This window comes from Protopterus annectens, chromosome 8.part1, assembly GCF_019279795.1.
Source record: "Protopterus annectens isolate FY-2018-M chromosome 8.part1, PAN1.0, whole genome shotgun sequence".
Classification (NCBI taxonomy): domain Eukaryota; kingdom Metazoa; phylum Chordata; order Ceratodontiformes; family Protopteridae; genus Protopterus; species Protopterus annectens.
The window spans coordinates 97,074,815-97,091,883 of NC_056742.1; the positions used below are offsets into that span (position 1 = coordinate 97,074,815).

The following is a 17,069-nucleotide window of genomic DNA, read 5'->3' on the forward strand; positions in this document are numbered from 1 at the left end:
ATCATCATTCTCTAAGAGAGCTTTAATTTTCTGGGAGTAATATGCCCTGTCCATGAGCACTATCCCTCCCCCCTTATTTGCCGGTCTTATAACAAGTTCGGGGTCATCGTGAAGATCTTTCAGTGCCACCCTCTCCTCCTGAGTAACATTATAAAAATGTAACATTATAAAAATGACATCCAGATTCTCCATGCAAAGTGGAGATCTCTCTCTTACATACAATAATAAAAATATCTAAAACAGCGTTGTACTGAGTTACAAACACACTCGGTTTTCGAAACAGGCAAAGCTCAGTGTCCACAGAATTTTTATACATATTTTTTAACATTACTTCCCTGCCAAACAATCTATGGCTCAACAGAACATCCACTTTTTTTTTGATTTAACAGCTGGAACAAACTGTAAACCTTTATTCAAAACTTTAACATGTTTCAGCAAGTTACAATTTGGTAGGTTAAAAATGAATGTCTCTTCACAGGCTGATGTTAATGTTGGACTGTCCTGTCTTCCAAGGGGATGTCTCCCCCTCTTTCTCCCTCATCTCAGAGACCTTCTTTCTTTCCCCTTCTATACTTCCCTCACTTGGAGGGGCAGTGCAGGAATAAAATGTTTTAGAAACAGTATTAGAAACAATAGCTGTCTTAGGTCTCGCTCCAGCACCTGACACTCCAGGATATTTATTCTGTTGCTGTTCTTTTAGAGTGGTATCTACCACTGTCAGTCTCTCTCACAGAAATGTGAGAGTTTCCAGGGTGAGTCTGAACCTCACCATGCAACTCAGTTTGTAAGTTATATTCTATGTGCTCATTCACCCATGCAGACATTTGTCTCCTCACCCCTTCAGGTACATACTTTTTCCATGCAAATATTTCCCCTTTGCAAAAATCAGCATAGTCTCTTTGTAGTTTTCTCAACTTTCTTGTTCTATCTTATTATCAAAGACAGACACTTTTAAATATATGTCATGAATTTTTGTCAACATGAAAATCAGTAGTAAAAGTACCTTCTATTGCCTGCTGTTCTGCTCAATGTAATCAATCAACTCTTGTTCCCTTGGTTCAAAATACTTAATCAGAAGCTTCATATACACAAAACTTGTTTCTAGGTTAAGTTTCTGCCATTCCTTCAGTAGATTTGGATAGTATGTTAAATATCCAGCACATTTCTGCTTCTTTACTAAACTGTTAACATCTCCCCCTCTCTTGTTGTTGCCTGTGCTCTATATTACCCTAAAATAAAAAGAATGTCCTGTGTAGGCATAGCCAAAATCCGTAGGCCTCTAGGAACAATCCTATAGTGAAGGCATGTCTCCAAATGGAGGCGTTGCCACTGAAGTCTCTAAGTCAAACAGGCTGTTGTCAAGGTCGCTGGTGCTGCATATAAAAGCACTGTGATCCAAATGGTTCTAAGGGCAATGGTTAGTTTCTGTATTTAAGTCAAGACACAACAAGGGATTCACATTAAGACATAATAAGCCCTTATTCATGCCCTTCTTGGTCATGCACCGGGAAGTACTCAATATTTCAATACCATTAGTGTTACTCACAGAGTCCAAGCCAATGGGCTCATTGATCCCACTGGTCCGTGGCCAATAATCCAACTCAGCTGCTGTGCCAGATAACCTTTCTGCCATGTGTGGTTCTGATCCAGTGTGTGTGTGTGTGTGTGTGTGTGTGTGTGTGTGTGTGTGTGTGTGTGTGTGTGTGTGCACGCGTATATTTTATATATATATATATATATATGTGTGTGTGTGTGTGTGTATATATGTGTGTATGCACGTGTGTGTGTGTGTGTGTGTGTGTGTATATATATATATATATATATATATATATATATATATATATATATATATATATATATACACACACATATATATATATATATATATATATATATATATATATACACACACATACACATATGTGTGTGTGTGTGTGTTCTAAGGATAACATGTTTTAAGAAGATATTTCTTGTTGAGAATGTTTTCAGTGAAATGGGTTTGATCTTATGAGTTTCAGTGTTATGACAGAGACCCATATACATCTGTGTGTGTGTATAGACACACACACAAATTTTTTAATTGTTGTCACATTCTTCAAAATAGAGTTCAGTAAATCCCAATTCATTATCATATATAGATTACTTTTAAGCTTCCATTACAGTAGTCAGTTTGGAAAAAGGGGAATAAATTTAGTAATAAATGCTACAAGACATATGGTGCAGCCAAGATAAGGCAAGTCAGATGGAAGATGTCATTAATGCTCAATTTCTTAACAGCATCCATGCTCACATAAAAGGCTGAATATATTTAAGCTAACTGAACCTTAACATCTGATATGCTTTTAGATGAATTCATGTTTATAGATCGACAGTAGCTGCTTCAAGTGCAAATTGACCAAAAACATTTAGCCGAAAACATCTCTACACCCTCAAAGTTAAATATACCTACTCAGAGGTTAACAGTGGAGGAAAAAGGAAATTTCCACTACTGTCTAAAGTGTTTTCAGTGAAACATTTTGGTTGATTTACATTCAACTTAGCTGCCTCTGACAAAATGACAGGTTCCCTTTCAGATAATGGTAATAATTTTTAACTGTATTTATCTTTGTTAACCAAGATAAAACACAAATCTCTGTGGACTTTTTTAAATCTCTGCCCAAGGCAAGAAAAACAGTGCTACAAAATATAAAATGCAAAAAGAATTAAAAAAATATATATATCAATAATAACTGTAAAAAAAGTGTCCATCCAGAAGAATTCTTATTTGTTACAATTAACAAATTAAAAAAACAAATGTGGAAATTAGTCAATGTCTTAAGGACTGTACATTATACTTAAACATAAAACAAGGGGGAAGACAGGAAGTTGAAGGAAAGGGAGGGAAATGAAGATTAGTCAGGAAAGGAAAGGGGAAGAAAGGCTGGGGGTGTGTATATGACTGTCGTGAGCTATAGGATCAGTGTGTGGTAAAGATAATGTTATAAGCCTGTGGTTCAAGCAATCACAGACAGCTTGTTTTGTTTACTAAGACATTTTTTTTTAAATAGAATCTGAAATTCTTGAAGGGTGATATGTATTTTAGGTGAGAGGGCAATGATTCCAGGCTTGTGGTGTCATAATTGACAAGAAATGGCTGGTGGTATGGAGTTTGTCCCATGAAGTTTAGGGAAAGACAGGAATGACTGAGAGTGTAAGATCTAAGCAGTTGTACAATTTGTAAGTTAACTAGTGAAGAAATTTAAATGTTTCATTATTGAATAGTTTATATGTTATAATGAGAAAAATAATGTGCACGTTTGTGTTACAAGTAACCATTCCGTGTTACACAGGACACAATGGTGGTGCTCTGTCTGGGGTAGCACTAGAGAAATAAAACTAGATGCTACTAGGGGCAATGTGTTGAGCAGAAAGGGTTTTATTTAAGCTATTTCCTATAATGGGGAGGTAATAAGCAAGCTGGGCTACAAACCTTTCCCAATGACCTTCTTCTTTTGGGTGACAGAAAGTGGGACATTTTACTTGCCAAGAACAATAGGGTGTTGATTTCAGACATTATTGTCTTAATTTGAAGAAGGTTTAGTGACTAATCAAGCCACATTCCTAAGTAAAACAAAAAAACACTCAACTCCTTTGTCAACAGTTAACAATACAAACAAAAAAGGATATGAACAAAATGTAGGGACTGGAATCTACACACTTACTTTTATTAAGTGCTTTCATTCTTTTAAATAACAGAACTTCTACAGAACACTCCTAGATACTTAAATCTGTGGACTGGTTTTTATATGTTCATTACTGTTGCAGATGATCTGCCACTAACTGAAGAAAATGATCACCTAGTGCCAAAACTCATGGCTGTCCTTTTAGTGGTGTGTTAAGGATCAGTTGGTGTTGGGTATGCCACTGGGAAAGTAAATTAATGCAGTTTTCTAGATCTTTTTAATGGTCATAGGAGATTTTTTTTGTAGAGTACCATATCATCTGCATACATGATTAGGGAGGGTTGAATCAGGGCAGTGGGTTGATGAAGTGAGAAATAAGAATGGGGACAGTACAGAACCTTGGGGGTACACTCTTGGTGAGTGGTTAGGACAGTGAGGAAAAGTCACCTTTCTAGACTTTAAACATCCTGTTTGAGAGGAAGCTGGTGAACCAATGTTGTGAGACACAGAGGTAATACCTGGTGCAATAAGAAAACCTGTTTGGAACAAGAGGATTGCATCAAATAAAAAGTGAGTAAGAGGTGAACTACAGCATGTTCATTTTTACACTTCCTATCAGGTTACACAGTACTGACAAGTACCCAAATGCTGCTAGACAAGACCACTTAGCACATGCTTACCTTGAGAAAAGAAAGTCAGTAGTTTTCTTGGATAAATTAGTTTCTTACCTCCTCTAAACTGAGGATATAATAAGGGAAACCTGATGCTTTAAACACTGATTCTAACTGGAAAAGTACATCTTGTCTATCTTCCAGACTTTGTGAAGTCAAACCTCCCTCTGGAATAAAACAAAGAGAATGTGTGCATTAGGTCTTCCCATCTTAAAACATTTTCTGTCCACTAGCATATATTGACAAGGTACATGACTGAACTGCAAATGTTACAGGACAATTTCAAAAAAAGCCACTCAAACTTGACCAAAAAATAAATAAATAAATACCGCACTGATTCGAATCTCACTACATATGAATATACAATTACGAATTTTTGATCTCATAGCAAATATGTGCAGTTCAAATTGCACATCATCAAGAGTATTGACATACACATGTACAAGCAGGGTTGTCCAGACAGGCAGACACACCCCTCTGGGCAATTTGTAGGTTTGCCAGTTCATCTATAACTGCAACGGTTAAGTCTCATCAGCCTTTGGTCTATCCTTTCATGTAAATGAGGTCACATGATGCAACCTACACTTACCAAGCCACTCTTGAATTGATGTAGTTATTACAAAAAAACAACAACAATAAAAAAGAAACACACACACACACACACACTAACTGTACAGTGACCAAACATCAATGATCATCACCCTATAACTTTATTCTGGTCTAATAAAAAAGACTAAGGTGGTGGTGACGGCACTACTACTATTGATCAGAAACAGATCTTCTAATTATATACTTGCCTTTAAACTGAATGGTAGTTCTATTCTCACCCCAAGTGCTTAGAGTAAATTTTCATTACTGAAACTGCAGTACAGCATTGGTGGGGGATTGCATTAGAGTCTGCCCTCCTTTGGCTAAGACGTTATACTGAGGCCCATTATGTGTAACTTGTTGGTAGCTCAGCTGCATGTACAAAATCCCACAGGAAAAGGTATCAGTTATTCAGCAGGTCTTCCAAGGAATCTTGTGAAAAGAAGGGCTCCCAACCAGCTATAATGGAGCGTGAACTATAGTTATCCCTAAGCAGGTCAAACCCCGAGTGGCATTTAGATTTAATGATCATCACTCTATTCCAGTCTACAGGTGATATTACTTGGAAACATCCCTGTAAGCAGTAGGAAAAGGCAATAATGAAATATATTTATTTACACTTTGTTGACTGTGATAGTCCCACGAGGCCAGTGGCCTCTCAAGGGGAGACCTGAAGTGGTATTCATACTGACCAGGTGAAATTGGACCGGGGTACCAGGGAACTTCCACTCTTTTGAATAACTGCCATGGGATGTTTTATATCCACCTGAGATAATACCAGCTCAAGCAGATGGGGCCTCAGTTTAATCTCTCAAACTGATAAAAATGTAAGTTAACATATATAATGCCAGGGGAGCACCTCTTACTTTTTTCCTGTTTGCAAGCCAGTAGGTGGCAACATGAATAAGTGAGGAGCATGAGTAATGCTGCAAGATGCATCAGACAAAGAACAATTTGTGAAAAAATGCTGACAAAAGCAGTTGTGTATGGGAAGGAAAGAGCAAATTTGCCTGCTGTCACAGTAGTTGCGGAGGAGAAGAGACAGGAGCCTATGGTTACAGCACTTGCAGAAAGAGGTTTGGAAACTCTGTTTTATATCATCTGATAAAGGAAGATGAACCAAAGGACAGTGCTGTCATTCCATAATTACAAGCTGCTAAACTGGTCCAGGAGAATGACTGAGGGAGAACCAGCAGTTTGCAAGATCTTGTACAGTAGGAAGGTGAACCTCAAACACCAGTGCGCTCAGTTACAGGAAGTGGAAGGAGATATCCTATAAAGAGAGCATATGCTGTGGTGGCGGCTGCTATAGTCAGAAGAGCAGAGTAGTGGTTTTAAGCAGAAAAGATGGCTTACAGTAAACATTTTTTTCAAAAAGGATTTGACCACTGACAGATATATTAGTTGGGATAATCTAATTGAACCATTAAGACTTACTATATCACAAATTTGCTCCTTAATTCATTTAGAAAGGAACAGTTTTGTAATCTGACTTTTGAGACATTGGAATTATTGGACACATTTGTGCATGACATTGACTCAAAGAAACAGGAGAAGGTAGGAATGAATAAAAAAAAGAGACTAACGGCTCATTTTGGACATTAAGGACTATTTTTTCTATACATGTCAGTCTGTGCACTATATGGACAACTTATATTATGAAAGAAAAATGTGGATTGGGGGATGGGAAATATGGGTAACATTGCAAGAAAATGAGAATACTGTGAAACATATTCCATGTGTAATTACATTTAATGGACACAAAGTAAATGTTAGAAATCTGGGACAGCCTAATTTTTTTGTGCTACAGAAGATCATTTGAGTAATGAATGTCCAAAAATATGATGCAATGTGTGTGGACAGGCTGACCATACAACTAAAAACTGTAGGTCATATTGCAGGTATTACAAATACAATGTACACTGGTGGTGTAACTGTGTTAAAGAAAATGAAAATATTTAAACTGAAAATGTTCAAAATGAAAATATGGAACAAACTGTGCAACCAGAGTTCATTGGTAAATCAAGAATACCTGCTTTAGCTGAAGAGGGGGATGGGGGAAATATGTTTCTGCAGATGGATGAAGAATGCCTGGTTGTATGAACAAAAAAAACTAAAGATAGGGAAAAGATGCATAAAATAAGCAGAATGAAGGAAAAAGAATAAAATGTCTTGAAAGACAAACTAATGCAAAAAAAAGTAAAGTACATTAAGGAAAAGGACAAAAAATATAAGCAGTACAAGATATGAAAGCAGAACTGCTGTGTGTCAATCCTGGAAATTTGCCCTCTTACATGTACCTCCTACAGGAATGAAGAATAATCACACGCACATTCTAGTTACAACATTTATGCTAATAAAATACTACATCACATTAAATTGGAAAGACAGGTCCAAAATAACATGGGATGGATTCAAGCAAACAGCTAGTAAACAACTCCTGGCTCATAAATATTTATGGTATTCCATGAGGAAAAAAAGGACCCAGAAAGACACTTGGAAAATGATATTTGAACTCATTCTGACATGATTGTAACGTATATTTCTGTATGCTGCATAGCTTGATATAGATGAGAACTGTATATAGGTTATCTAATGTATATAGGTTTTATGTTTGTAGGTCTGTATATTGTATGTTATTGTTTTATTCTCTGTTATATCGTTTTCTTGTCTTCATTTGGTTTTGATATAACCCTAATAAAAAGGAACTGAAAAAAAAAAAAAAAAAAGAACTGCTGTGTGTCAATTGTGTGGCAGTTAAAATATGACAAAAGTTTATTAAATACACATTTAAACAATATAAAACAGAAAAGGCAGTTAAAGCAAGTATGAGGAGGTAAGATCATAAGCTCTATGGGTAATGACTTATGTTTTGGAAGCATAATACTGTACAAGGTGAATTATAATACAGTATACAAAGTTATTACTGTTTGTCCAGGAAGGTTAGCAATATTAAATGGCTGTATTAAAACAAAAGCAAAGCATGCGTTGGAGAAAGGGGGCAGCCACACTGGGCGAAAGGGGTTAGGGGGCAGGATCGTAAAGTGCAGTTCCTGCGTTCTTCTTTCTGTATCAATATTCAATGCCAATAGATAAAGGGAGCTCAACTGATTTTTTTTTGCCATTCCATTGAAGACCAGAGGGGGCATAAGAGGAATTAGATGAATTTCTGGGTTATTTAACTTAAATCAATGAGTTTGTTTTTTTTTTTAAGAAAACTCTCTCAGACAATAGTATTTTTTAGACATTCAAATAGACAGACTATGTGGTCTATGAAAACTTATATACACAGAAAAACTATTAAAGAATAGGTATTTACATAGATCTAGCATGCACCCCCTTTTCAATTTAAGAATGGTAAAAATCAAATGCATAGGTGTTCCAGATTGAAAGCAAATAACGGTTTTAGGGACCAAACAGGATAGGGACAGAATATGAAGCAAGGGGATATAATGCTGAAAGCATTAAACAAGTGAGAGAAACTGTTATGCAATAAAGTAAGGGTACAGAGAAACACGTTTTTAATATTAAAAACTATAGCCATACAGCCAATAATATAGAATCGGAATAATGTGGATAATCAAAGAAACAGGAGAAGGTAGGAATGAATAAAAAAAAGGCCATGGAACAGGTAATTAAGAACTGGCATGTTAAAAAATATAGTTGGCCTGAAAGACATAACCAATATCCAGAAGTTCACATACAAAAAAGTGAAAAACTTGAAACAAATTATGCTATAAAGAGTATAAATCTACTCAGTGTAGATATAATAAAACTAACAGAATGGGTATAAGGCCTTGCTATAATTGTCATTTTGTCAGTATATTTATAAATATGAATCATTGGTATATCCAGAAATAAAGTAGATCTATTTTTGTATCCCTGCCAATTGTGATACAAAAATGTGATTTGCATTGCTAATTGTGTGACTTATTTTTCATTTTATACTGGAGAAGTAAAAGGATGAATGGTGGGGCAGTTATCTGAAATAATAATAATAAAAAAAAAAATAATGCTTTATAGAAGCATATCTCTGATAAGAGAGAAAATCATTTTGTTAGGGTCTCTGTTATACAAGAAAATGAAAGAGGTGAAGATAGTACTAGAACAGAGAATTTAGAATATAAATGGATGTCTATTCCTACAGCACATCAGCCAATAGGTTTAAACTGTGGCTACAGTATTAAGTCTTTGTTTAAAATGTGTTCAACATGACACTGTTTCTTTTAAGACGTTTTGAATTTAATTGACATAGTACAATTTTTTTAAGCTATTTAAACTGAAGTGATGTATTCTCCTGTTTTTCTTTATTAGCCCAATGAGGTAAATTGTGGGAAAGATTGTTAGATGAATTTGATTTATATGCTTCGGCGTTCTCCTTGAGTGGTTTTGTTGCTGTCTTTAAATTTTGCTGGTCTCCAAGTTTACCTGCCTGAGCTACTCTTATTTTGGAATACCATCCATTATTTTATCCCTCAAGTCCTTTTAAGACTAGGGATTTTGCTGCAGAGTGACAGCACCAAAGGGTAGGTATAGGAGTTGCAGTTCTATTACAGGGCTTAGTAGAGTTTAAAATCTCACTCTGAGATTAGTGGACATCTGTCCATCCCGCATCAATGCAAAGTGTTTTGGTATGTTTAGTAAGATAATTTTATTTTAATGGGAGGGTGAACGAGATGGATAAATTTTGTCGACATGATTTATTGGTGTAAGAATATTAGATAATGTTATCTGTGCTAGCATGACTGGCTGAAGTTTTGTAAATAATTGTAAATTACCATTCTTCAAAATTACATTCTTGTATATGCCAGCATGACTAGCTGTAATTCTGTATTTTTTTTTCTTTATTACTACTTTGATTTATCCAAGATGTTTAAATCAAACAATGTTCTTCTGGCTGACCAAATGTATATGTTTAAAAAAAAAAATTCTGAATGTACGTTATGTGAAGCCCCACCACTGGACCAGTAATCAAGGAGCCTCAATCCTCAGCACTGGCAACAGTGGGGGATGTAAACTGGGAGGATTACAAGGTATACACACACTATTTCCAGATGCAGCTCTCTGCATCAAGTTCAGTTTCCTTTAAGAGCACACAGAGACCACAGTCAGTACTTGGCTGGTTTCTCCCTCTTTCTGCAGACCCCAATAAGATTCCCCACTGGCATGGCTATACAACTGAGATCTCAGCTGAGTGGCCAAGCCAAGACCTCCAGCACCCTCTCTGTCCAACCAGTGCTTCATGTCCCTGCCCAAGTAGCTGACACACACATTCTTTGAGGTTTGATTTATACATACACACCTAACTGGGAAAGGCTGGCAGAGGTTTACTAGCTATGCCCCCTTTTTCCCCCCACACTATAAGGTAGTTATGACTGCCACCAGCCATCTCCTTATCAACTACTTTAAGGCCCTTAGCAAAGGGTGTTCAATCTTACTGTGTAATATTAATATTAACACAAATGGTAGTTTGACCAAGAGCAAGGCTATTAGGAGTGGCCTACACTGTCACCAAATAAATACGCAAGTACTCTAAAAACTTAAATACCTCTACACAGGTCAGCCACAATGAAAGGTTTAAATATATTTAATAATAAATTAAAGAAAGTACAGTTGTGTACACTTACCATAAATGTAGATGTTCGGGTGTATTCACTGTTGCAGTCATTACATTTGGGTAATCTGCTGGAAGGTTGCCCTCAGTCGGCCTGAATTCCAAAGTCTTGGGTCCTGCGTCGGTTGCTGTCTTCTCTTCCATGACGTCAGGTCGTCGGGGGTATAAAACATGCAGCAGACACCATTTTCTTTAGTTTTTCTTGCCTCCGATGTCAGGTGCCCCCAAAAAGGTAGCAATATTATATATATATATATATATATATATATATATATATATATATAAATACATGCATCAATATAAAGTTTACCTTCATCTACAAGCAAATACACCACATAGGTTGTAGAAGATAGTGAAGGAAAGATAAACTTCAGAATGACAAGGGGATGGCGGGAGGGTAACCTGGACTGCAACAGTGAACACACTTGAACATATACATTTATGGTAAGTGTACACAACTGTACTATGTTCTTCGTGTTTCACTGTTGCAGTCATTACATTTGGGTAGAATCCCAAAGCTATGGTTGGGAGGCTGGAGCTAAACAGCATTAGGTGCAGCTATAAGGCCCTGCAGCACTGCAGTGGCAAAATCTGCCCTGGACTTAAGTAGAGAGGCAAATGGTAATGCTTTGTAAGGGTGTGAACAGAACTCCAAGTAGCAGCCTCTAGAATGTCTTTGGTTGGTACTCCACTGAGAAAGGCTGCTGAAGTAGCTGCAGCTCTGGTGGAATGTGACCTAATACCCTTGGGCACAGGTTTACCATGGTGTAAGTATCAGAAACGGATGCAGTGGCTTATCCACTTTGAAACTGTCTGCTTTAAAATAGCCTTTCCTTCTGATCCTGCAGAATATGACACTAGTAATTGCTCAGTTTCTCTTAGAGCTTTAGTCCTGCTCAAGTAGAATCTTAGCTGTCTGTGAACGTCCAAGAAATGCAGAATTCTCTCCCCTTTGTTCTGTGGATTTGGATAAAAAGTTGGCAGATGAATTTGGTTAAGAGCCACACTGGAAACCACTTTAGGCATGAAAATAGGATTTGTCCTCAGAGACACCCAGTCCGGGTAAAATATGACAAAAGGCTCTACAGCCATGAGGGCCTGTAGCTCTGAAACTCTTCTTGCTGAAGTAATTACTAGTAGCAGAGTGGTCTTCCATGATAAAAACTTTATATCAGCAGTAGCAGGTGGTTCAAATGGAGGCAGGGTGAGTTTTTCCAACACATAATTGAGGTCCCATGCAGGTAATGGTGATCTGCTAGGAGGCCTTACATTTTTGGCTCCTCTAAGACACTGCTTTAGTAAAGGATGAGAAAAGATTGGTGGCTCTGTGTTGTAATGAGCCGAAATGGCAGAGGCATGGATTTTGATTGATGAGAAAGATAGGCCTTTGTCAAGCATCTCAGTTAAGTATTGTAATACCTGAGGAATATTTTGTTCTGCTGTATCAGTTGTTGTGCTTGATTCCAAGCACAGAATCTCTTCCATTTGTCAGCATAAGATTTTCCAGTACTAGGCCTTCTGGCTTCCAAAATGACATCCATCACAGCTTTACTGAGAGGTGCTGTTTGTATGATTACATAATTAGCCATGCTGCCAGGTTTAGAGTCTGTAGTTGATTGTGCAGGATCTGATTGTTTTGCTGGGACACTAGTTGTGGTGTTTGAGGCAAGGTCCAAACTTTATTGAGACAAGTTCCTTAGGACTGGGTACCAGTATTGGCGGGGCCAGTCCGGGGCAATTAATATCATCTTTGGCTTCTCTTGTCTGACTTTTAGGAGGACCTTGGGTAGAAGAGGTAGAGGAGGAAAGGCGTAAACTGATAGGTTTTTCCAACTGAAGGACTGGGTGTCCACTTTCCATGCTTGTCTGTGATAAGTCCCTGTGCAGAATCTTTTCAGTTGATAATTTTGAGGAGAGGCAAATAGATCTATGTCTGGGCTCACCCATTTGTCTGTTATCATGCTGAAGATTTGTGGATTTAGTTTCCACTTGTGAGGATCCATAAGGTTTCTGCTTAAATTGTCTGCCAGAGTGTTTTGTTTTCCTGGCAGGAATTGAACTTGAAGATGTATTTGGTAGGTCAAAGCTGTGTCCCACAGTGCCATGGCTAATTTGCAAAGGGGGTATGAGTGTGTGCCCCCCTTGCTTGTTTATATACCACATGACTGTGGTGTTGTCCGTCTTTATCAGTAGTTGTCCTGGATGAAGTAAGTCCTTGAAGGCTGTTAGGGCATTTTGAACAGCTAGCATCTCTTTCTGGTTGATAAGTAGATGCATGTGTTTTGGTGCCCATATGCCCTGAATGCATCTTCCTGCCATGCGGGCCCCCCAGGCATAATCTGATGCGTCTGTTGTTAAGGTTTGGCTGGCAGAGGGTAGAGTGAAGGGCCGTCCCATGTTTTGGTGACAGGCCTTTGCCCAACATAGAAACTCCTGTTGAAGGCAGGGAATGAGAGGAATCATTGTTTCCAGACTGTGTGAATGTTGACTCCATAAACTTTTTAGGTACCATTGAAGTTTCCTCATATGGAATTAGTAGGATGCAGGATGCCATGAAGCCCAGAGCTTGCAGAATTAAGTCTTGCAGAAGACTGGGTTTTTGTTGCCATCAGTATGAAGTAAGTAGTCAGTTGCCTTTGTTTCTCTGGTGTAAGGTAAGCCATCTGGGCAGTTGTATTCAAGCTTGCACCCAGGAATGTTATCTGTTGAGAGGGTACCAGTTGTGATTTCTTTTCATTTATAGTGTACCCTAGGCACGTTAGAAGCCTTTTCACAAACGCCAGGTGTCGAAGAAGAGTGTCCTTGTTCTCTGCTTGAATGAGACAGTCGTCCAAGTAAGGATATATTTGTATAGTCTGCAAAATGCAATTACTGGTGCCAGGCACTTAGTAAAGACCCTGGGCGCAGTAGATAAGCCAAAGGGCAGTGCAGAGAATTGGTAATGCATTAAGCCAGCCTTGAATCTGAGGTATCTTCTGCATGATTGTCTTATTGGGACATGCAGGTATGCCTCTTTTAGGTCTAATGTCACCAGCCAAGCATTCTTGCCCAGCATGGGCAGAAGCTGCTGCAAAATCAGCATTTTGAATTTTGGAATGTCGTCAAAATTGATAAATCCAGTATTGGCCACCAGGCCTTGTCCTTTCTGGGTACCAAGAACAGTCGAGTAAAAACCTTGTCCTTTTTCCTGTTCTGGTACTGATTAAATGGCCCCCATATCCATGAGGGACGTAACCTGTTTCTGTGCCTCTGCCCATTGATTTTTGGGCAGATCTGGCCAACCGTTTGCCATTAGCAGAGTGTAGAAATGGAATCTGTATCCCTGTGATACTATGTTTAGTACCCACTTGTCCTGGGTTATTAACTGCCAATTTTGAGCAAAAAGTGCTAATTTTCCCCCTAAGGGTGCTGTCAAAAGATAAGTGCTTGGTGTAGGCAGAGGGAAGTCATTGGGACTGTTTTGTGTAGGTTTCGCTTCATCTCTCCCTGATTTGGAGATAGATGCGCCCCATTGCTTTGACCTGTACATGAATCTTGCGCCTGGTATCTGGAACCCTTTGGGCATCTGGATTTGCCCCTTTGAGCTCTGTCTGACACAGGAAAGGACCAATTTTTTGTAGGCCAGTGTCTACTGAATCTTGGTGGCTGCACTTGTAAGAAGTCTTTAACAGTTTGCATAGACTTAGCTTTGTCTTCCATTTTCTTTAAAACCTCTTCTGCCTTAATACCAAACAAAGAATCATGCTGTAAAGGTGCATCTAGCAATTTAGCTTTAACATGATCAGGCAAATTTTGTTCCTTTAACCAGGCATGCCTCCTTATCACAGATCCAGTAACTGCGGCCCTGCAGGAGGCCTCTAAGGAATCAAAACCACATTGCAAAGTATGCTTTCCAACTTGTTCAGCTGCATGCAATAATTCCTGTGATACTTTATTTTCTGCACAGTCTGAAATCAATATCATTTTCTGTTTCCGCAATCCCATAACATGTTGTTGGTACTTAAGCATGTGAAATTGACAGTTTAATGCCCTGACTGCCAAGGTTGCAGATGTATAAACCTTTTTTCCCCAATCTGGTTAGTGCCCTTGAATCTCTGTCAGAGGGGGTAGGGTTTTTGCTGTTGAGGCCTTAACTCCCTTTGGACCTGTGAAATAGTTTCAGGGTCAGCAGCAGGGTTTCTAAATAAAAATTTATGCGAGTCAGGGACCCTGTAATATCTGTCAGGCTTACTCGGAGCCAGAGGTAAGGAGTCAGGGGTCAAGCTTGACTCTGAAAACACATCATTTGCAATGTCTAAAACAGGGGGAATGGCTAAAGGCTTGTGCTGAGGGAGAAGGAAATCCCCAAGCCTCTTTTTTGATTGAGAAATCTTGACTCTCCCAGTGAAAATGCTCTCTCAAAGTATGCAAGGTTTCTCCAAATGAATAATCCTCTGGAGGAGATGCAGATGGAATAGACTCCTCAGCATCAGAATCCTCATAGGGAGGTATAGATAATTCCTGATCAGAAGAGAAATCAGAAGAAACAGAAACCTGATCTGAAGATTCATAATCAGGGTCTTGCCTAGGCTTCTTTTCTGGAGGGGGATGGGTACCCCTGATCAAGGTAATAAGGTCTTCAGCCATTTTGATCATCTGTTTTTTTAGGCATAGAGGCCTGTGCACGTGGCTCAGGCGTCGTTTTTTTTAGTTTTGGTGAACCAAAGAAATTACACAGGTTGGCGTTCAAATAGTACAACTGAACTGACAAAATGAAATAAGAAACGCCAATGCTACGATGTCTTGAGACACCAAACCACCCTTGGTGCAACCTTTTTTTTAACTATAGTAAAACTGCAAAAATATCCACTGACAAAAAGTACAAAAGCCAATTAAAATCCAATGGTTTAATAGTATAATCCAACAAGTTAAGCGCTTTCACCCGCTGTATTGCGGGCTTCATCAGAACAATGCTCTGTGTAACTGTTGCCTTTTAAATTAACATTTTGGTGCCAACATTGTTACCGTTTAAAGATACAAATCCTTTGATAAAGGAACTAACACTTACTAATGTATACAATACATTTCAAACCATATCTAAGGTCGTTGTAACCATTTTAGTTTCATACAAAACTATTTTATTAAAAACAATCCAATATTTCTAAATAAATGTAAGAAATGTAAATATAAAAATGAAAAATAATTATATAAAATTTTTGAATATAAAATCATTTTTACCCTAATTCAATGCATTAATGTCTCAACTGTTATTGTGAATCAATTCCAAGTTTAATGTAAACTAATGTGTCAAATTCAACAAAGGCCTAATGGTAATATAATCATTAAGCCCTGGTGGTGTGGAAGCATCAGTATATAATTGCCACCATATTTCCTTATATGATAACATACCTTTGTAATTCCCCCCCCCGGGTCTATTTTAATTGTGTCCAGAATTGCAAATTTGAAATTGTGTCTGTCTCCACACTTCTTTACATGCCTATATAAAGCATTGTTTTCGTCCTTCTTCTTTATACTATACATGTGTGAGTAAATACGCTTGTTAAACCTCCTGTCTGTCTTTCCTATGTAAAATCCTGAACACACAGTACATTTAGCTAGGTATATTATCAATTTGGAATTTACAATTACCCTGTTCAAATCTGATATTGGACCTATTCATATTGTCTAATGTGATTCCCCCTTCCTCGTTAATAGCGTAACAAATATTACAACTTCCACATTTTTGGTATGTCTGATGGGAAAACTCTTAACAGTTAAACCTCTTTCCAGATAATTCTTAATATTTGGTCCCATTTTGTTAACAAATATAGGTTGGGACCCTAAAATATTAACTAAGTCATCATCTGCTAAAATTATGTTCCAATTGTTGAACATTATTTTCTTTACCTTTGTTACATGTGGGCCGTACTCTAAAACACATGCTCTACTGAACTTTGTTTCTGTACTTATAAGCCTTTCCTTAGTTATAGGAACAATATCTTTGTTGTAATAATTGTAGCCTAACAAGGTGGTGTATTTCCTTCCCCAATCGTCTATAACTTGTTTACTCACCTTTATCATCATATTCTTGTATCATCATGTCAGTTGGTTACATCAATAGCTATAAAAATTTCAATATATATAATTATACTGATCTCACTTTGGACATCTCTCATTTTCAACTGTTTTCAAGAGGTAAGAAATACATTCCAACAACAAATTTTAGATTAGTAGATTGTCTTAGTGAGATCAAATTATGTGTTAGGAAATTGAATTTGGCTATTATGTTCAACAACAATTATGACAATGTAGGGAATCAAAGAATGGGTATCAATGCACTGAAAAAGAAAAGCAATAACATGCCACCTATGCATCCCACCATTTCAGTTTATGACAAATCAGTTACTAAACAAATATATCAATTGCAGAAAAATATTAGTGGTAAAAGAATCAAATTTAATTTATCTAAGGATGAATTCAAGGTGTTACAAGATTTGAGGAATGACAAAAAAAATTTGGGTAATGAAACCCGACAAAGGGGGAGGCATAGTAATA

At 37.6% G+C, this 17,069-nt stretch overlaps 1 protein-coding gene across 2 annotated transcripts in view; it reads right to left on the reverse strand.

Moving 5' to 3' along the window:
• CTU2 (cytosolic thiouridylase subunit 2) overlaps window positions 1–17,069 on the reverse strand; it is a 753,975-nt gene that overhangs the window by 640,002 nt on the left and 96,904 nt on the right. For both annotated transcript variants that reach the window (XM_044081705.1, XM_044081704.1), the window contains exon 6: window positions 4,391–4,500. In XM_044081705.1, coding sequence (XP_043937640.1) covers window positions 4,391–4,500 — 110 coding nt within the window. The remainder of the gene's footprint in view (window positions 1–4,390; window positions 4,501–17,069) is intronic.